The following is a 21755-nucleotide window of genomic DNA, read 5'->3' as shown; positions in this document are numbered from 1 at the left end:
CTAAAATTGTCATCAATTCACTGCTAGCACGCAATGGATTGTGGGTTGTTTTGTCTAAGAAATGAACATCAAATCTCCTTGTTTTGCTCTTTTTCCACAACAGAAGATGCCATAGCAAATCCGTAATACCCAATTAACAAACTTCTTGGGTTCTTGCATTTAAAAGAGTGAAATCCAAAATTATTTCTTTTTTTTTTTTTTTTTTTCTTTTTTTTCTCCCCCGTCTGCTGGCCCAGGAGGAGAGAGCAGGGCGGGGCTGGTGCTGAAGCCCCTTCCCGGAGCCCGCCCGCGCATTTCAGTTCCCCACGTTCGGGGACGGGAGAGGGAATGTCTCGGAGCACCGTCTGTGTCGGCACCGCTCCGCTTTAGTAGTGAGACGCCAGAAAAAACCAAATTTTTTTCGGGGGGTGTGTGAGGGCCAGGCTCCGCACCCTGAGGCCCGGCGGCGGGAGGGCGGCTGCCCTCAGCGGGCGGCCCGTGGCGGGGCCGCGCCCGCGGGGCTCGGCTTGAGGACAGGCGGCTCTCGCCAGCCCCGGGCCGCCGCCGGGCCCTCCTGCCCCGCTGCGCCATGGCCGTGCCCGCCTACTGCAACTCCTGCCTGTCCGAGCCCCGCAAGGCCACGCCGCGGTTCTGCCTCACCAGCTGCGGCCACGTTTTCTGTGAGGTTTGCCTGCAGAAAGGTAATGGCTGCTGGGGCCGCCCGGTGGGGCGCGCTGTGCTGGCGTGCACACATCCGCCCCGAACATCGCCATTTCTGACCCGCTGAGGGAGAAAAGGGAGCCCTGAGCGCTTTTTCGAATGTTACTGATAAGACTTTCCAATCCAATTTCCAATGTCGATTGGCTTTGAACAGTAAAATCAATCTGTGTCCACCTCCAGGTGGATGTGACTTTGAGAGCAAGCCTTGGGCACTGTGGAGGGTGTAATAAAACTGGATTCTAGATGCTTATCATCCATAATTTTGTAAAAGAAACCCCGCAAATAGGTGGCCTTCTGTTCTGGCTAATTTGGGAAAAATAATGTATTTTCCTCAGTGAAAGAGCAAGTTAAAAACCGTAGGTTTTGTTTAGGGTAGGTTTTGGAAGTTAGTTTTAGTAAGTTTTACGGCTCAGTATTGTTCCTGAAAACTTTGAGCAGCATGAGGGAAGATTGGAGGTGATGTTTTGAAGTTCTTGTGTTATGTACAATTCCAGAGTCGTATTCTGGGACTCCTATGATGTTCTTGGACAAAGATAACGTGGGAAAGACAAGAAAAATGGAATTGTTTTTCAAAAGAAAAAAAATGCAGCAGACAAATACCAATGTTTTTTCCCTTTCACATAATGTTGAATGCCCCGGTTGTTGTAAGAGCACACAGAAGAAATGGTCTCTCTGTGTTTCAGAACTAAAGACATGACTAGGCGTTTTCACAGGGTTGCTATTGAGGATAGAGGATCATAAAATTCAGCTTCTACAGCTTGCAGGCTCCTAAAACATGAACAACATCTTTTTGTTCTGCTCTTAATACTGTTTGATAGAAAAACTTATGTGAGATTATGTGTCTTTTTGCTGTGAATTCAGTAGTAATGACCATACAAGATTTTAAATGTATTTAAAGATGTTTTTAAACATGGATCCTTAGAATCTTCACAAATGCAGTACCTAGTAAAATTACCAATTATAAATATTGAAATAATGTGCATTTGCTGTAGATATTTTCTAATATCTTTGCAGATAAACAAAGAGTTTAAAAGTCATGAAGTTTTAAAATGTGATTTTTTTGTTTTCTTACTGGAGGAATTCAAAAGGTAAAATTATTAATTCCTTGACCTTTGGGTTTCATACATTTTCTTGGGAGAGCTCAACTGTGCCTCAGTCTAAAAAGCAATATATCAGATTGACTGTAAGTCATTAGTGTACTTAAGCATAGATTTAATTAAACCAGGCAAGTAGTCTTATTTAAATTAAGGGAACTAAAAGTCACCTGCATTCTGTGACACTAATGATATTCATAAAGTCATTTACATGAATGCTTATTTACAGGAGTAAGACCTGATGACATTCACACACATTTTTCCTTTGCAACTCGGTGTAATGGTTATAGAATCAAATTCTTTATTCATGTTTATTCATACTGCTTCTATAACGTGCAAATTTCTTCCCCAAGCTCCAGAGGTTGAGGCATCACGTTCTATATACAATGTATTCAACATATATTCCATTTTATCTGTATTTTAAATGTGTCTTTACCTTACAGGCAAAAAAGATGAATGTTTGGTCTGTAGAGGTGCGTGTCGTACCCTGGTCCTTTCAAAAGAGGTAAATCAAGCTTAAGTTTTGTCACATTACAATGATGAGTGGTTTGCTTAACAGCAAAACTGTTTGCATTTAAAAATACTTCCTTTTTTTATTTTTTGCCAACTGTGACATGAATATTTGCTGGTAATAGGTTGCTGAACTTATTTAGGCTCTAGACAGCTCAGCTTTTTGTTGTATGTATTCCTTCAAATCGAAGCCTATAGACAGGTTTTAGGTTTTCAGGTACTGCTAGACTGTAAATCATTCTAAACTTTCCAAGAAATATGGCTGGTTACTATATAACATCAGTGACTGCTTTCAAAATGTGGAAAAATGTTTATTGATTTTGTCATTTGTACATCACAGAAAATGAACTGTAATGAATTATTTCATGTAATGGACTGAATTGAAGGCCTGCATGATGGCTCAGCAGTGTTTTCAAGTGGATTAGGTTTTTTTTCCTGTTTTCTTTTAAGCTTAACTGTTTTCCTTTTGGCTGTGTGATTAAGAAAGAGTTTGAAATATTGTGAGAAATTCTTGTTATTCACTGGAGAATTAAAAGCTTTTAATTCCCTCTCTTGGTTAATCATTAGGAATATTTAATTTTGCCATTTCTCCAAGGACAAATCTTCTCTTTAGCTGATTTCATAAATAGATGGTGAAAACATTATTATTTTTGTAAACTGATGCCTACCTAAGAGATAATGCCTTAGAAGGATAAAAGAGAAACACTAAAAACATTTAATAAAATTCAATACAGCTGTACATGAAAGCCTCCTAGGAATCTTGCACACTGAAGAAGACAATGCTACTAAAAAAACTTGCAATAAAACAACAAAATGCAATTATAATATAAAGGAACAATGCACACAGTAATCAAATATGAAAAAAAAATCAAAAAGTCCTTCATAAAAATTCTAAAGGGCATATTTTAATATGCTTTCAATATCCACCTGTTGTAGAAATCTTTATTATTCATTTCAGTCAAAGAATAATTTAAGTTGTCAGGGACCTCTGGAGATCATCCTGTCCAACACCTTGCTCAAAACAGTGTTAATTTTTAAGTTACATCAGTCTTAAATTGCACCATTGCAGCAGCGCTTGATAATTTATTTCAAAAACGCGGAAAGAGTTGACAAATGCAGTGATTGGGATACTAACAAAAAATATTAGATGTTTCATTTGAACCTGCCACTGCTCTGGAGGGCTGGAAGGAATCAAATTACCATATTCTTTAAAAAAGACATTAATGATGATTGCTTATCCTTGATTAAGAACAGATAAAATGATTGGAATGATAATTAAAGATGCATATAAAAAAGTCATGGCTCTATAATTCAGGAACCTGAGTGGAAATATACCTGGGTAAGCTTTATGAGCTTGATGCTATGGAAGAATTCCCAATGAGGAGGATGTCCTATAAATGTGTAAGGACTGCTAATTAAATTGTATGTTGGGGTAATCAACATGTACACATTAAATATTCTCATCTTCACAGTAATGCATTCTTGTCACCTTTATGTCTTCCTTCTGTGTCTCAGGATCCCCACTTGCTTTTCCCCAGAGGATGGTTAAGTGTTATGATAAATCAGAATCTGGCTGTTCAGTATTTCAGAATAATATAGGAACATCTGCTGCTCCTCCATGCAGCAGATAAAATACAAACAGTGTTACACAAATCTTTGTTTGAAAGAGTTTTTACATCAGCATGAAGCTAGTTGGGTTTTATTTTTTTCAAATCTGATAGGTACTTAAACCGAGATCATGGCTTTGATAGAACCCTAAAGAGACTGCAAAAGCTTGGCTGCTATGAATGCATTTTATTTAAAGAAGCTGAATGCATTTTTATGCCTATCTTTTTTTTTCAAGATGGTATATTATTGTCTTGTTTGTATTTTCTTTACTGAAACACCATAGGTGAGTTAACTGTGCTGTCTGTCTGCGTTTCTCCCATCTGTCAGCTGGAAATTTTTGAATGCTTTGGCTAATGTCAACCAAACGAAAAATTGCAGAGAAAGTCTCAAATACTATTATTTACCTCCTGTAAGTTCTGTAAAAATTACTAACTGGGGAAAGCAAGGAAAAATAATTTTCCTAAAGCATGCACAGCTCTGCAGTGAGCAAACAGTGCAGGCCATCATCCATTGCTGCACAGGACATCCCAGTAGCTGATGTCACAATACGGGAAACAGAAGGTACAAAGTTACTGCAAATCCAAGTTGTTGATTTAGCTCCTTGCACAGTTTTCATACATAAGAGACTCAATTTCCTTTTATTGTTACAAAGATTTAATTCAAGCTCACATTGAAAATAGGTTTGGCTGTTTAATCTTGGATATTTGACTTATGCTAGTGTTAAGATATTTTTGGTGTAGATAAATTTTTTCTAGATGTTTTTCTAGATGTTTGTGCATTTCAAAGTGGAGCAAAGCCTAACCCTTTTTGATTTCAGTGCTCTATTTTTAATTTAAGTGACTGCAATTATACTTCTGCTTTCTTAGTATCCCAGAAAACTTACACTTTGTTCACAAGTGGCCTAGTTCTTTTTTCTTTTAATAATTCATTTTTTTTAAATATTTCTGGTTTTTTAAGCTTTTTAGGTTTTTAATACTTCTGGGAGTAATTTAGATTTTCAGTTCTTTTTTACTGGATTTTGAAAGATGGTTCCGTACATGAAGGCAGCCTTCTTTCTGGGACAGCCTTCTCCTGTCGTCAGAGGAGACGCATTGTTTTTGGTCTTTTTATTCAAATTTGGGGTAGTTATAAACCCGCCTTCTCTTCTATAGTCACAGTAAATCAAGGAGAGCCATCCAGTTTACAGGTAGATTTTTTTCTTAGATTCATTGTTTTTGAAAGCTGTTTAACTATTTCAACTTTGTACTATAACTAGTATAACTATTTTGGAGTTTTATTTTCTTTGTTTTTCTTATGAACAGATTAGAAATGTGTGTTTTTTGGATTAAAGTAGCACTTAAATTATCTACACTGCTTTGTAGATATGGATAGATGTCTGAATATTATTATTCTGAAATTCATTTTATATTTTGAAGCATTTTTTTCCTCACCCTAAGTAACAAATATTTTTTTTATTGCAATGATAGCTTAGGTATAGAGCACTTACTCAACATTTTTTAAAAACACAGGTGGCCATTTGTGAGGCCACATCAAGATCTCTGACTGAAAGACACATGCAAGTCATAAAATACTTAAAGAATTCAACAATCACTTTTGGGCTCTTTCCTTATTCTAGGATAATATTCTGCTGCCCAGTGGGCAGGGAGAGACAAAGGGATCCCAATCAGCATTGGAGCTATTCTGAAAAAGGGCTTTGAAACAAAACTGATTGTAGGATGTGTTCATGTGTCTGGGAGTGGTGAGAACCAAAAAGCCTGGAAAGGGGCTGCCAGAAACCTGTTGGCTGTTGGTAGGAATGCAATGCCTCTTCCAGGGGCCGCAGCATCCTCCTTAAATGTCCTCTGGACACTGGTACTGTCTTATCACAATAAGTATATATTGTAGGTAATATATTTAAACAAATGCCCAATGCTTTCCAGATGGTTGATAAGGCCATTAAGGAAAACTAGGCCTATTTTCAATTTCTGCATTATTCTTCTCTGATCTGTCAAAATTTTTTTATTTATATACATCAGTCAATTTAAGGAACACTTTACAAAGGACTTTGTTTAATATGACTTGCTAATAAAAATGCTAACCTTGGTATATTTTCATTTCTTCATAGGTAAGTCCTGAAATTCAATCACTGTTCATGCGAGTAGATGTATTATGCAAGAAACGTGCGAAAGAAATATCACAGGTGAATCTGCCTTAAAGCTTTTTAACTCTATAAAATAATCAGCAACTCCTACTGCTTTTTATGTGAATGAGAGAAGTGTAGGAATGAGTGCTTGAAAATGAATGTGTGCTCATTACCATATTTTCTTCCTTAATTCCACAGTTTCTAAGTTATTAAGGAGACAAAAATTATTCATTATGGTCACTGCTTATGTTTTCAAACTTTCTCTAAGGACCACTAGTCTGGTTATTTTAATGGTGTAAAATCACTTTCAATACCATGCAATGAAAAATTAGATCTGCCAGAAGCTTAAACGTGCCCAGATAGTGTGCCTTAATTATAGCAATAAAAAGTTACACAGTGAAAACCTGAGCTGGCTACAGTCCTGAGCTGACTGTGCTCTTTCTCTCTTTTTAATTTTTTCTTCTTTTTTTAATCTAAACACACTTTTTTTTTTTTTTTTTTTTTTTTTTTTTTTTTTTTTTTTTTTCCCCACAGATAAATGCAGTAAATGATTCCGAGGTCATTTTCTTCCTGCTTTCTGTGAATTCCAGATAGGATTCCTTTCCTCAGGCTTAGTTTCCAGTCAAGAACTTTAGTAGTTGTCTGGGTTAAATGAGTACATACAAACTCCCATTTCCTCCTCATTTTCTGCATCTCTTCAGCTTGGCTTTGGGGCTTTGTGTCCTTGTCCATTTTCTTGTGCATTTCCAGTAGTGCATCATCCCTGGTCCCAGCTGCAGCCTTTTTGTCTATTCACATTTCCTTGGGCTGAGACTTGCTGATCTTTGGATGAGCTTCCTCATCCAGCAGAACAGTAACCCAGAGAATGTCACCTGTTTTCTCCAGCAATGCTCATGGATTCACATTTGCTCTTCCTCAGGCTTCACAGACTTCTCCAAAGCTGAGCTTGGCCCCTTTCCTGAGCTGTGCACCTCCTCAGATAGAGAAGTGACGCGAGGTAAAGATAAAGCCTTCCTCTGTCCTTCCATACCCACTTTTTAACAGCATGATCAGCAGTTACTCCATAAACTGTACAAGTGCAGGGAACCACTCCTCCAATCACATGGGAATACAAACTTCCATAATACGCCAAAAGAAGGAAAAAAGAGGGCCCAATCTCTCTAGGCTGAGGTGGGTTTTCTGTAGCCTGAGATAACCTGTTGGGAACATACTGAAGTGTAGTCAAGGCAGTGAGGTATGTTCAGATCTTGTCCCAGCATCAAAAGAGGTAAGAGCATCTTATCTAATCTCTTATCTAATCTAGCATCTTATCACACTGGTGGGTGCTTAGTGAGAGCAGAGCTGGATGTAGTGATAGATCTTCAGAAGAGCCTCCTAGCTTTCAACAGCTTGTGGCACAGGGATTTCTCAAGGTGGAGTTGGTCCTCTGCATTTAGAAGCTTGTTGTGGATATTTTTCCCCACATAATTGTCAGGTTGTTTCCTGAAATTTAGCATCTGTCTTGTGTTGTGGAAGGGAGGTCCACAGGTTGTTCACTGCATGGTGATTATTTCATGAAGATTTTAACCTGTTAGTTTCATTTCTTACCCTTGAATCTGATTCTGGAGGGAAAAGTATCAGTTCTCATGCACTACATCTGTGCTAATCATTTGTTTTAGACTGCTGATACATCTCTTCTTCAACTATCTTTTTTCAGCCATGAAGATTCATATTCTCTGTGTCATTCTTTTACTGAAGTTCTTGCATACCTCTGATTAATCTGAACTGTTTTCAGACCTACTCTATCCTTTTTGAGATGTTAAGCAGATTCAGGATATAAGAACATGCATTTTTAAAGGGGAGTGATGATGTTCCCTATTGCATTTTAAACCACTGGTAAGATCTGATTTACTTTTAGTATTGAGCACTGAACCGACAAATCCAGGTTTCTCCTAGACCAAAGAACTCTTTTCTGAGTGAGTGGAGGCAGCTCAGAGCCATTGCTTTCTGTTCTTCCTTTCTATTTCTTCTTTCTATTTCTATTCTGGATGTTTCTTCCATCAGTTGTTCCAAAGACACACCTGATCCTTCAGTGAGTATTCACTGGGAACCTCCTAGGTTCTAACAGGGGGAATAAAAAGTAACTGTTTAAGCTGGATGCTCCTGTATGGGTTGGAGTGTTTCTTCTTAGTTGTCCCTATTCCCACAGATTTTCTGGCAGTTTTCTTACATGTGTGAAGAAAGATTTATTAGAAGTTACTGCCTATAGTAATTTGTTCCTCAAGCTCATGTCTTACTTACCTTGTCATTTTGACTTTTAACTTGTCATGGATTATGATCTTCATTTGGACATAAGAAGTGCTTACACATCACCAGACTGTGTCTCTGACAATTATTTTTTAATTAACAGGGTATTTTTACGAGGCACATTATAATTGCCAGTAAGACAGATTACTTTTTATGTTGCCATTAATTTTATGTGTTTGCTTAGCGCTGATGAATGTGAAACACTGCAGCTAAACTGGCTTTCTAATATCTTTACCTTTTTATAGTATTAAAACATAACATAGTATTAAAATATAACTTCAGTGAAATAACTCTACCAGCTGTACTGTAGGTCATATTGGATTAAATTATAAGACTTTGTCTATCAGTGATAATAACTTAGAATAATTTGGTTTTTTGTTTTTTTAAGAGAATTTATAGAAGATATGTTAACTGCCTGTTAAAAGACACCAAACTTTGCATACTGTGAAGTAGATCTTTTCCATCACTTCTTTGCTTAGGTGCATAAACATAATTATGTGAAGCTTGATATAACTGTACTTATTTTTAGGTTTCAGAATTTCAAGAAAATCATCGTAAGCGTATTTTAACATACCACAAACAAAAGGTAACTCTAATTGTGGTTTTCTAGGGGTTTGGGTTTTTTTGCTTTGTTACTTTGGCTTATTTTTAGAAACTGTATTAATCTTTTATTGGACTACTTAGAATAATTTAGCAGGATTACTGTCATTATAAATACCAATTTTTAATTGTTTACAGTCTATGAGGACTCTATTAATTCTGGTGACTGTTTTTAATAAAATATTCTAGTTGTGAGGTGGTTAAGATTAAATGGAAAATTGAAGGACAGGGAGGGAAGAAACCAGTTCACTGTATGGAGAACGTGGAGGAAAGCCCAGAGGAATAGAAGACTAGGGCTGACAAAATAAATGAGAAGCTTGAGCAATGGGAAACCAAGACTAAGGGCTAATAACCTGAATTTGGATAGCTCAGTGTGAAGGGCAGAATTAATTATTCTGTGGAGAACAGGTTCTGCATTTGTGACTATGCTGCTTCTTCTTTTGTAGGTAGGAAGGCAGTTTTCTTTTTCATTTTTCATCTGCTTCAAAATATTTGATTCAATAGTTCTTTTATTTCTAAGGACATGGGATGTTGCTTAAAGGTATCTGGCCCAATTGGTGACTTGACCCATGAGTGGGTGCCCCATGTATGAAATGACAGAGAAAAGCTTGTGTAACTACCCAGTTGGCTATTTCATGTGTGAAGAGAGTTTCTGGTATGATTGTCATGGATAGAAAGCTTGGAAAATTAAGTGCTCTGTGGCCCATTCTTCCCTCTTTTCCATGAGTGCATTTTGGGATCACTCGTAGTGTACTGTGATGTGTGTAGTTTTTCAGAGTCCTGTCCTTCTGCTTTCAAAGCCAGGCCAGGAAGGAATGCTGATTTCATCCCCCTTCTAATCCATTGTACCAACTTCTGAAACCTGTAGACAAAGTGAAAAAAAATAATAGAATTCAGCATAAATAGAGATGTTATCTCCAAATAATCTGTAGAGAGTTTTGATACTTCATAATGGTAATTTTTTAAGTTGTTTACTGTTAAGACATTCACTTAGCAGTGTTTGTAAAGTACTCAGAGATGGAACTTGACCTAAAGAAGGTGTCCAGGTGACAGTACTGAAACAGTGGAAAATAGAACTGGTTGCGTCTTCTATGACACACTCTTTTGGGTGGATTTGTTGTTTTTTGCCCATTCTGTCTATTGTTAGTATGTTAAAACTGCTTGCATTAGATCAGGGTCAGGAGAGGCTGGTTGTATTAAACGCCATTCCGGTTTCTCATGCTTGGCTGTCTTGTTTCAGGTCCCCTTCCTTATTTCTAGTTTGTTATCCTTGTCACTGTCACCCAACAAGGTCTCATGGTCTTCATAAAACTGCTTTGTTGCTTTTTTTGTGAGTTGTGCAGATACTGGGGTGCAGGTGATAGTGGGCACCTGCTGTCCATATTCCTGGCAGATCTTGATGCTCTGTTATGCTAGGATCCCAAAATACTGAAAATCAAATAGTTACCTTCTTTAAGGTACATTGCCCAGTCCTACAGCAGGGTAAAGTGCATTCTTCCTGACTGGTCCCTTTCGTAATTGAGCCTAGCTCTCATTAGGAAGAAGAAAACAGAACACCAAACCCCAGATCTTAAATTACATTTTTGCTTTAATCTGTTTTGCACAGTTTTGCATCTGCAAAAAGAGCGTGTATCTCCCACAAACAATATGGTTTTATAAATCAGGTAATTTAATAAAAGACTCAGATAGCAGTTTGAGAAGCATGAAAAGCTGACAAGCAAATTCATAATTTGCCTTCAAATCAAAATATGAACAGTGTGAAGGATTAAGGTCACATGATGGAAATTAAGGATAAAATACAGATGCAATATTGAAACTATTGAGTAAATTTTTACATCCTTCATAAAATAGAATATATGTTCACATAATGAAAGACTGTAAAAGTATGCATACTAGGGAGCTGACCTAGTGTTCTTGACATTAATATTTTTCAATTTTGCCAGCTTATAACATTCTTTAATGGAGATACTTCTGATTGTGTCTCTAATGCAGTAGGAACTACTTCTCACTTAAGCTTATAACAAATAGATTCTGCAGTGAACTGAATACATTTTGAATCTGAAATGAGAAATATGGGAAAATAGTATTTTTTACATTTATTGGTAGCTTTTTCTGATAACTCCATATTAATCTTAACAAAGCTTTTTATATCAGATACGGAAAATAGGAAGCAAAAGAAAAGAAAACAATTTTACGCACTTTTCCTAGTATTCATTTGTCCAATATTATCAGCACACTTAAGAAAAGGTAATCAAACTAAGTCTTTAACTGCCAAAAAGAAGCATATCTTTTCCAGACTGACTGTTTAATGGGTCCATAACACAGCTATAACAGCTCCAATAAATCCAGAATAGGAGTGATGTCTTAGGATTAAAACCAATAGAAAGCAGCCCTTTCAACACTTTAGAATACTAGTTGGATGAGAATGAAGCTGTATATCACACAAATAGGCTTTGTTTAAATCTGATTATCTCACAGATAGCAAAGCTGGAAGAGTCTCTCAAGAAAGTAACACAACAAATGCAACAGCTACAATGGTAAGAGGTCTATTGCAGCAAAAGTAAATGCAATCAGACAACAGTAAGTTTCATTGATAAAACAATAAAAAATTCATATTTTGTTTGCTTTCCTCATATGTTTTTACAGAAATAAATGTGTAGTGATTTCTGACATCAGATTCTTTTTATTCAAAATAATCTGCCCTGTCAGGAAGAAATATTTTATTTTTAAATACAGCTCAGTAGTTAACTCTAAAAATTAGCTTTTAATAAACTCTAACACGTAGATACTCAGTTTTAAATTTTTATTTGCAGTTACATAACCATGTTGGTGTATTTTGCAGTGGGCTTTATAGCATCAGCCTGGAAAGTACTATGGTGTTTCCTGGTATCTTAGCCCATTTACAAAATTGCCAGAACCATTGTAACATGGTTCTCATAGTGTGTGTTTCTAGTAAAAATTACATTCTTGTCTAGACTTGAATTAGCCTTTTTTCTCAAATATTTCAAATTGGTAGCCAAGAGGTCCTTGTTTTTACCCCTGTGCTTCTTTCTCCCTTTTCTCTGTTTAGGGATTTTTTGGTTTGGTTTGGTTTTGGGGTTTTTGTTTGTTTGTTTGTTTTTGTTCTTTTGGTTTTTTTGTACAGACTTTCCCTTGACTCTTAAGTCCTCATAATACTGTATTTTCCTCTCTGAGGCTGCTTGGTGTAATGTAACAAAAAGAAAAACCAATATAAAAAAAAACTCTCTATGTGGTGAATTATTGCAGTTTATATATTTTTATTCACTTGTCTGCATTTACTTGTCTGCATCTCAAATAAATAACATCTTGGTTATATCAAATACAGAGTTTTAACTGAATTTTAGATATTTTTTTTTTTAGTTCTGCCAAGAGAGTAGTGTCCTAGGGCCTTTCCTTGCTTGCCTAGTAAGCGTATTCCTCCTGCTTATGGTTCTTATAAAAAGTACCAGTTTTACCAAGTTATTGTTGAATAGCATGAAAATGCCAACATTTCATTTGACAACTAGATTTCTCAAAGTTTGGTAAATGTGTAATTTCATGAAATTAAATTAATTTTGTGCGTAGCTGTAGTTAATCATTGTATTTTAACATCTTTTGTTCTCTAAAGCACTTTTCCAAAATGTTGTGCTAAATTTGATATTGTGGGGTATGTAATGAGCACTGCAGATATTATGATGTAAAGAGCAAGTTCACAGCTTTACCAAATAAATTCTTACTTTGCTTCATGGCAAATCGTGTTATGTTAAAACCTACTACTGATGGATAAAATGCTTTGATTTTATGCTTTATTGACCAATTAAACATGTTAACTAATCAAGCCAGCTTATAATTTATATCTGTTGTTTCTTCTGTCCCCTTTAGTACAAAACCTCCTGAAAAAACTACACCTCTGCCATTTTCCAGTACGAGCAGAAATCCATTTTCCAGTAAGAAGTGTTGGTTTAAAATATTAACTATGGAATACCTGTCACTGGACATAGCTGTGTTCTAATATTAAATTTCTTAATGACTTCAGTTCCTTCAAGAAAACAGAATGGTTATTCTTCATATTCTCTTCATTCCAGTCGTCCTTCCACTTCTGAAACGTGGGTACAAATTTGTTAATTTTCAATGAAAATCTTAAATAATGTTTTATACAGAAAGTAACCTTCTTGTAGCGAGTTTAAATATTTTCTGATTTTGTGTTTTGTTTTTGCAAACTGTTCAAATATGAAAGAAACGGAGGACAGTCTTAAACGGTCTTATCTATCCAAGTGTACATTACAGCTGTATGGATGGTGGTTACTGGAAAGAAATCTAAGACATCATGCACCTTATTCCAAAGAACTTCTGGAGGGAAGGATGGATAGATAGATAGATAGATAGATAGATAGATAGATAGATAGATGATACACTCTCCATTTACCATGGAGAAAATCTAATTTTATTATACAGACACCTGTATGGACACTGTAGTTGTCTCAGGTTAGATAGGATGAGCCAGTCCAGTAAGGCTCATTTACTTTTAAGTAAAATGAATATACAGCTTGATCAAGCGAAAGTATTTCTTTACCTTTGACTGTGACTTCTTCTTGTACAAAAACCTCAGAGATTCAGAGTGCCCTGAATCAGCACTGCAGATATAAATGACAAATACATAAATATGCACATTTATTCAGACAAATAGAAGAATAATTATGCTAATCATAAAATAACTTTCTCTGTAAATGGATAAACCAAAGCTCAGAATCAATGAATAGATTTTTCTTACTGCTAGTGAGTTTTGGAATAAGCCCTAAATACATATATGTCTTATACATTATGTATTACGCTTTTCCATTACTAGTCAAATTTAACATTAGAATCTAACATAATTTTAGTCTTTATAATGAAAATGTTATTTTTATTACAATGTCATTCTTACTGTGACCTTTCTTGCAAGGATGGAGGCAATGGAGGTTGATCCTGTACCTTCACCAATGAGGAAAGTAAGTTTTTAATTTTTTTTTTTTTTTTTTTATGAACAGTTACACACATATAATCCTTTTGATTTCTCCTACTCTGTTAATGCTGCAAAAACCAGGATTCTCTCCCCATTCCATTCAAAACCATTCTGATGTGCATGATTATTTCAGATATGCTTGCTGCAGGGTAGAAGTCAGATGGTCCCCAAAAGAAACCAGCAGCAAATAAGTCATAACATGGATTTCTGGAATTCTATTCTCCGCATGCCATATACAGGCTTTTAAACCTGTGATGCCAAAGTAGATGGCATGTTCTTAAAATCTCAATATTACGAGAATGTCAGTGGTCAGAAAGCACCATTTAGACTCTGATACCTGAGTAGGGAATTGCAGGTTCTGAGTGATATTGCTAACATGAGAATGAAAGCAGGAGCTTTTAATGGTGTTGGTATCCTGGTTAGGAGAGGTAACATTCTGCCTAGCCTGCAAATGGAATTTTAGCACAGAAAACAGTGGAAGTGTCTCATAACACTTCTTATCTGAACATGACAGGTTATAATAAAGCTAAAATACATGTATTTCCCACCTGCCCATAGATCTTTAAAAATAGGAACTTAATTCTAAACTTAATTCTAAAGTTAAAATGCTTAATTCATAGCATTTTAGTGCTATGAACAAAACTGACAGCAGAGAGTTCTGGAAATCTGCAGACGCTGTAGAACTGAAAAATATAACACTATTGCTTAAAATGTCTTAAAACTTAATATGCTTATTACAATGTGGCTAATGACTTGCTGTTCATTTAGCTGGAGACACCAACAGGTCCAACAAGATTGTCAGTAATAACTCCACCACAGGACGGACATATGGGTGAGTAAAATTAAACTTTGTAACTGAATAACATTTCTGTTACATTAGGAGGATGAATAAATTAAAATCCATACATTTGCAATTTACTAAAAAAAAATGAATTGTGTTGAGGTGTGAGGAATTTACCACGGAGGGTTGAATCCAGCTGCTGTGAAATGGTTAAAATGAGGTATGAAATGTTTTCCTAGTACTTACCTTTTCTGTTCAGTGAATGATTACTTGTAACCAAACTGATTTTTGCCCCATCAACAGTTGCAAGTAAAATACTGTAACTATATGTGTGATTGAACAGAACAGGAATACTTGCAATATACATTGTTGACCCTCTGTTAAGCTTCATAATTTTATGTTTGTGGTTAACAGAGAGTAACATTGTCCACAATCTCATATTAAATATCACATGAAGAAAGGGTGGGGGGAACTAAATGGAAGTAAAAAAAAAAAAAAAATTAATAACAGAAGCGAGGTAGTTGAGATCAAGAATATCTTCAAAAAGGAAATTTTTTTTTTCTCCTTATCACTGTTATAGGGTATAAGACATTTTACCTGCCACTACTTTTTTTCATTCCTTCATACCCTTGGGTATGAGCTTGGGTAACACCCAGATGTAAATAAAACATGAGTTTTATTGGAACTGGCCTACTGGAATTGGTACAGTCCCTTAAGAACTGTTTATTTGTGAGGAGTTCCCCAGAATTCTTAATGCTTTGCAGGCCTACTATTTGTGTGTCCCTCCCATTCTTGGTTTTACATTCAGCATGTTTCTGCAGCAGTCCATGCTCAGGCAAGTTTTCACCTGGCTTCAACTGTTCATAGAATCCATCAGCAGCCACATAAAGAATTTTTAGCACTCCTGTGTTTTTACGTGGTGTAAATGCCACTAAACAAGGACAATTGCAGTTGCAATTCAATTTCAATGAAAGAGGAAAAATTGCTTTTTTTGTTTTATGTCTGATTTATATGCTCAGACCCTTCCTAAATGTATGGTTGCCTATAAATTTAGGCATAACAAGATAAAGAGAGCTGAGTTTAACTTTTTTTTTATTGTGTCTAAATATAAATAGATATTTATTAGACAGTAAAATTTTATGTAGAACAGTTATGTGTTCAGCAGATTTCAGAAATTTCACATAAAGTTTTGCAGTGGTCAGTTCTGAGGGAATCAAAGTTTATGTGCAAAAGTGAGGGTAGGTGGAAACAATGATTTAATGGTACGCTAAGGAAAGTTGCCTTCCCAGAGGTGGATGGGGCAAAAAAAAATCAGCTGAAGAACTGGAGCACTTCAGCCCAGCTGTCTTGATAGTCTAAAAATAGTCTAATAAATGAAAGAGGGTGAAAGAAACCAACACATATTTAACTGGAACGAGATTTTCAGGGATGGTACAATATGATGTTTTTGTGACAGCTGAGCTTTCTCATTGACTGTTGTAACTGTGCACCAGTTTCAGTTTGTGAATTAATCAATCATGAATTTGTCCCAAATCATGCAATAAAACTACTAGTCTTTGTTTCCTAAATTATCTCTTAAGTAAAATGGGTAATTTACAAAAATAGTTTGCAAAAATCTGATTCCAACAGGCATCGTATCCTACAGAAGTCCTCAGACAGCTGTAATAATGCCAAGGAGGAATTTTGGAGCAGGATCTACAAGGTAATTCAATGCTTTTTCAAGAGGTTACCATCTCCTATAAGAGATTGAAATTTCCCCTCTGGCCTGTATTAATCTGTATGTAGAAAGGTTATATTCTAGATCTGAAGAAGTGTTATTGTGCAGCCTGGCTATCATCTACATGAATGTTTGATTTTGGGGGAAAGTTTTATTTTGAAATAATGTTTTTCAAAAATGTGCAGATATAATCTGTGCTTGTGTAGCTGTTGCCATCTACATCCTATGGAAAGGGTTAGTAATTTTATAATGAGGAAGTTTAACAACATCTCTTGCTTTCATCTCTGATTTTTATAAGTATGATACAGCAAATATCTGCACAAAGGCTGTTCTCTGAATAACCTGAACTTTTCATGCAGCCTGCAACAAGTGTTTCTGTTTTTTTCGTTTAAATATTGAAACTGTCTTAAACTGTGAGAATTATTAACATAAATAAATAACTTTAAATCATTCTGGAAAAAATTAAGCTCTTCTTCTTTATAATAATTAAGCCAAATATATCTTCCTAACAAATATTTAAAATATGTGTAACAAAGTATTTATTTTTTTCCACCTCTGATTCTGTAATTTTTTTGTCAATTTGCTTCTTGAAATACGTAGACATCTTAAATAAGTAAAAATATATAATTTATAACATTTTCCTTTAAAATACTAGACAATGAATTAAAGTAATTTTGAAATCTTTTGTATTGTTGTAGAAGTAGCCTCAAATCACATGCATGAATTAATTGCATTAACAGATCCACCCCTGTAGGATTACCACATAGTGCGTGTCCATCATCATCTGGATCCCAGAGCAGCCAAAGGGGGTCCTGGGCTAATTCAGCTTTCAGAACTCCTCAGCTGAATTCATTTGCATCACCTTCCCCACAGCTGCCTCTGTCAAGGCAGCCAATCACCATCTCTGGACTTCTGCAAAGACAGCAAGGCAAGTATATTTATAAAATAATCTTCACCACTTTCTGAAAAATTTTCAGCATAGCAGCTTAAATAAATGAACCAAAATAAAAATTGTATTTCAGAATTGGAAGTAGACTCTCAGCAAAATATGAAAGATGTTGGTGTTCATGACTGTGTTTTGCCTTGGTCTTATGTACAGGATGATATCTGCTGTGAAAATGTGTTGCTTGCTTCACTTCAGAATTAGATTTTAACAGATATTTAAATCTGATAGTGCCCAGATTTTCTGTCTCAACTGCACATTTCTTAAAGATCTGCCTATCAAGACATCTATGTAAATGTCCACAGATCACAGTAAAAAGGGAGCTAGTCCAGGGTGTTATTTGTTGAGTGCAACATAAAACTAGCAAAAGGAGCTGCATAAACATGAGCCCCGAGGGGGGTAGATGTGCGTGGGAATTGGCACTGGAGCAGATTAACTAATAAAATCACAGAATCAGAGTCACGGAATCTTGGAATATCCCTGGTCATAAGGCACCTTGAATGGTCCAGCCCTTTTTGGGAAAAAGAACCTAGATAAGATCATGTAGCACCCTGACCAATCATATAGTGCAAACCTAATTCTCCTTATTGCCAAGTTTGCATTACAAGTGAAATATTCTTTTAACTTATATTGAGAAGATAATTAATCTCTGAAGCACTTTTAGTCCATTGTAATAAATGTGATCTTCCCACATACCCCAAATAGTTTGGAGGTCATGAAACCAAAATAAAAATATTTTAAGAAATAAAGGCTTATAGCTTGTAAAAGCTTACATCACAGTTTTTTAAATTGTGAAATTTCTGGACAGTGATAAAATATGTGAATTAATGCATGAACCTGGTAGGATTTCTAAATAATGTAGGAGAAATTAATGTTATAAAAAAGTAGCTGTATTAAATTTTAGTAATAGATGTCATTTGGCTATATGATTGCAATTAATTTCAGTTCATATACAGATTAAAGCTTTGGAGATTGACTTGTATAGCTAAAATTGGAATATGACAAAAATGCTTTTATGTAAATACAGAGGAGCACATTTATGTTCATGAAAATGACAATAGAGAAGTTTTCATCAAGTGAATAGGTTGTATTTTTAATTTTTGATAGTTTTACTTTTCCTTTATATAAGTTCCCCAAATAATTTACATGAGTAAAGCTTTAATTTAGTTTTACCAAGTTTTTTATTTTTTCATTTCTACCTATATTTTTATTCTAGGATCAAGTAACTTAGGAGGACATTCAGCAGAGAGATGAGCAAACTGTGAATTGTTTTGGTTAACAAGCATCTGGAGAAGCACTGCATAGTCTCTGGATATCAAAGTGTTTGTAACTTTCATAATATGTCAAGTTGGCATAAACCAGCAAATTGGTCAGCATGAATACTGTATTTAAAACATCAGTGATCTTTCTGATTAACAACTACTGAAATTTTAGATGGGAGTACAAAATTTTCTTGTTTTTCAAAATTCTGGTTTCAAATATATAGCATAAATAGAAGTCCTTTATTACCTAAGTGTTAATGCAAAACATGATTATTTGTTGAATAAGCATTTTTTGCTGTGAGTGCATTGAGCTGCAGGATAAATAATTGTGCCTGTACAGTATTACAGATAGACTGCAGTTCTAAAAAAAAAAAAAAAAAAAAAAAAAAAAAAAAAAAAAAAAAAATTGGTTCTTATTCAGTGCAGTCTCCTTTTGTTTGCACTCTTTAAAAAGGGGTAAATTTTGAGGGATATTACATTCTAGCAGGCTCTGCTGAGCTCAGAACACAGTATCTGTTCCACACTTGTGGAAGTTCACCATTTGATTTAGGTAGCAACAATCTCTTCCCAAAATGAAATGAAATGGGGGAACTGGGATAAAGAGACAAAACACAGCGAAGACTACTTTTACTTTTGCACAGGAATAGCAACTGAATGAAGGGTGCCAGAATGCAGTCTTTTCCTTCTGAGAACTACTCTGAAATTTGTATTTCCACCCTCACTGTGTATATGGCAAAATTTTGGTTATGACTGAGTCATCAAATGCCTTTGTTTTGTTTTGACCCTAACTTTACCTGACCTATTTAAAGTATAATAAAACTAAAAGCTGGTATGGTTTTTTGAGATTAAGTTCCCTGAATGTATGATAAATTTCTTTGGAGTTGAAATGTTTTACTTTCTGCATCACAAGTGGATGGGAGAGAGAAAACAATGAAAGATTGAGGAGTTGAGATGAGAACTGGAAGAGGTCATTCACCAAATACCATCATGGGCAGACCAGACTCAACTTGAGGATATTGATTGAATTCATTACTAAGGAAATCACGGCAGGATAATGAGCAGTAAAATAAATCGTAAAAAACCTTCCCTGCACTCCTCCCTCCTGGTCCCCTAGAAGTGCCTAGTGACAGAGAAAAGGATTTACAACCAGTTCATCATATGTTTCTTCCACTGCTCAGGGAGAAGAGTCCTTGCCCTGCTCCAGCATGGGAATATTTAACTTCCCATTTTAATGTATAGCTGCCTTTACTTTTTTTTACCATGAGAAAGTTGGTGGATTTTCTCCTCCTCAGTATTTTTATACTTCAGAGTTTAGCTGGGATCTCAAAGTCAGCTTCTTTCTAAGCAAACTTCTTTTGACAGCAAACTGTCAAAAGATTTAACTTTACAGTGACACAGACATGTTCAGATAGAAGTGTGTAGTGTAACTTAAAAAATTTCAACTCTCCTTTAGTTCTGGATGAGCTTCAATAGCTTGAAAAGTGAGGCTGGTAAAACATTTTTGCCAACTTTGACATTATTTGTGCACGGGAGGTTTTCTGTTTGTTTGGATCCCAAGAAGGGATTCTCTCTAATCTCCATTTCATCACACTGCAGAGTCATCATCCAAGTCTGTAAAGTTGTACTACAGCTTTTATAATTGCTGGAGTTGCATTCTGTAATCAGGTGGAAGACTTCGGTTTTATTGGTTTTGTTTCTCTTTCATCCCACTCTGCAAGCCCTCATCAATTGCAGAATTGAGCTTTAAGCAGCTGAAAATTTGTGTGTATAAATGGGCCCTGTCTGAAAGAATTTGTGTAGGAAAGAGTCCTACATGCTAGATCTACAACAGCCACAATAACAAAGAATCACCCTGTCATTTAGAGATGTGAATATATGTTCACAGAGAATGGAATGATTTCTGTTTCCTGCTCACCACAGTGGTTTCCACTCAGATTCAGTAACAGTCTTCATGGTTCAGTTAATCATCAGTTTACCTTTTCTGTGGTGAGAGCTGGACACAGGTAGACTGTGTTTTGTAGCTGTTCGCTGAGAAGAGAACTTGGAACATGACATCAATAAAGAAAAGAACTGTAGTATGAAAATGGATATTTATTTTATTGCTGCTTTGAACTACTTAGCAGTGTCTGGTAGTATCTTCTACGTAACATGTATTACCTAATCTATTTGAGCCCACAGTCTAATCCTGAAGAAAAAAAAATACAGCAACCTTATCTTCAGAAATATTACAGTTTTGAAATGCACTTTGAAGAGAAACAGTGTAATTTGAGAAAGCGAAGGCACTGGAGCTATCCATGCTGAGGAGAAACATTTGAATGACATCCTCTTGCTTCCTAGTTGAGAAAGTAAATGAAAAAAATTAATTAACAGAATATAATGTGATTTTTTTCAAAACTTACATCTAAGGGGCTCTTATATAAATGAAAGTAATAGGTAGGAAAAATTATTTAAAAGGTTAAAACAGGTTGAGGAATGTCATTTGCCAAGTTCAATGCTTCTATCATTTGTTCAGAGAAGTTGAAAATACTATATTCAGTATTTCATCCCTTGAGAAGGGGAAAAAAGCAAGGTTTTTTCCTATCTTCCAGTAGGCACAGAAGTTCCTGTATCACTCTCTTAGGCATCTGTCTTCATTGAATTTTTCTTTCTTTTGCGAGGAATTGGTCCTTCACGTGCAAGGAAATTTGCAGTTCGCTGAGGATACAGCAGAGGGTGCTGAGCTACCTCTAAACAAATTCACTCCTCACTGCTCTTTGGCTAAAGGGTCTGAAATGGTGTCTGTGGCCTTTTCGGTACGGAACTTACATGAAAAAGCTACAGACCGTGAGAGGAAGAGCAAGGATGTAATGTAGAGTCTGAATGTGAAACATCAGAAAATCTTTTGAAGGTGAACAGAAAATGTGAAGGACTACATAAGGTCACTGGAAGTTAAAACTAAGATACAGGAGTCCTCAAGGATGTGAAAGGTAAAAAAGGAAGCAGGGGTCAGTCATGTGAGGGGGGGTAAGCAGTAGTGGTCTGAAGGAATAAATTATTAATTTTGAAAATTTCTGAACAGAGGACTTTGGCAGTGCACAGTGAGTATTCAAGACTTCAGCATTAAGAAGCAGCAGCTGAAGCCGTGCTGTGTA

General features: G+C 35.8%; 1 protein-coding gene across 1 annotated transcript; it reads left to right on the top strand.

The window, feature by feature from the left end:
- Window positions 1–511: 511 nt before the first annotated feature.
- RNF212 (ring finger protein 212) lies at window positions 512–18616 on the top strand. Its single transcript, XM_066318438.1, has 12 exons — window positions 512–680; window positions 2237–2298; window positions 6016–6090; window positions 8849–8905; window positions 11398–11456; window positions 12802–12866; window positions 12956–13025; window positions 13862–13907; window positions 14690–14753; window positions 16332–16404; window positions 17160–17347; window positions 18579–18616. Exons 1-12 carry the CDS (start codon window positions 569–571, stop codon window positions 18614–18616), a joined length of 909 nt encoding a protein of 302 aa, XP_066174535.1. The 5' UTR covers window positions 512–568.
- Window positions 18617–21755: the final 3139 nt, after the last annotated feature.

Source organism: Sylvia atricapilla, chromosome 4 (assembly GCF_009819655.1).
Source record: "Sylvia atricapilla isolate bSylAtr1 chromosome 4, bSylAtr1.pri, whole genome shotgun sequence".
Taxonomy (NCBI): Eukaryota; Metazoa; Chordata; class Aves; order Passeriformes; family Sylviidae; genus Sylvia; species Sylvia atricapilla.
Note: the sequence above shows the minus strand (reverse complement) of the source record. Positions and strands in the feature narration are given on the sequence as shown.

Excerpts from the sequence above, each read along its gene's own strand:
- RNF212 (XM_066318438.1), top strand. The coding sequence starts at position 569 with ATGGCCGTGCCCGCCTACTGCAACTCCTGCCTGTCCGAGCCCCGCAAG. Across the intron at positions 16,405-17,159 it reads TTTGGAGCAGGATCTACAAG|ATCCACCCCTGTAGGATTAC; the intron begins GTAATTCAATGC and ends TTGCATTAACAG. Across the intron at positions 17,348-18,578 it reads ACTTCTGCAAAGACAGCAAG|GATCAAGTAACTTAGGAGGA; the intron begins GCAAGTATATTT and ends TTTTTATTCTAG.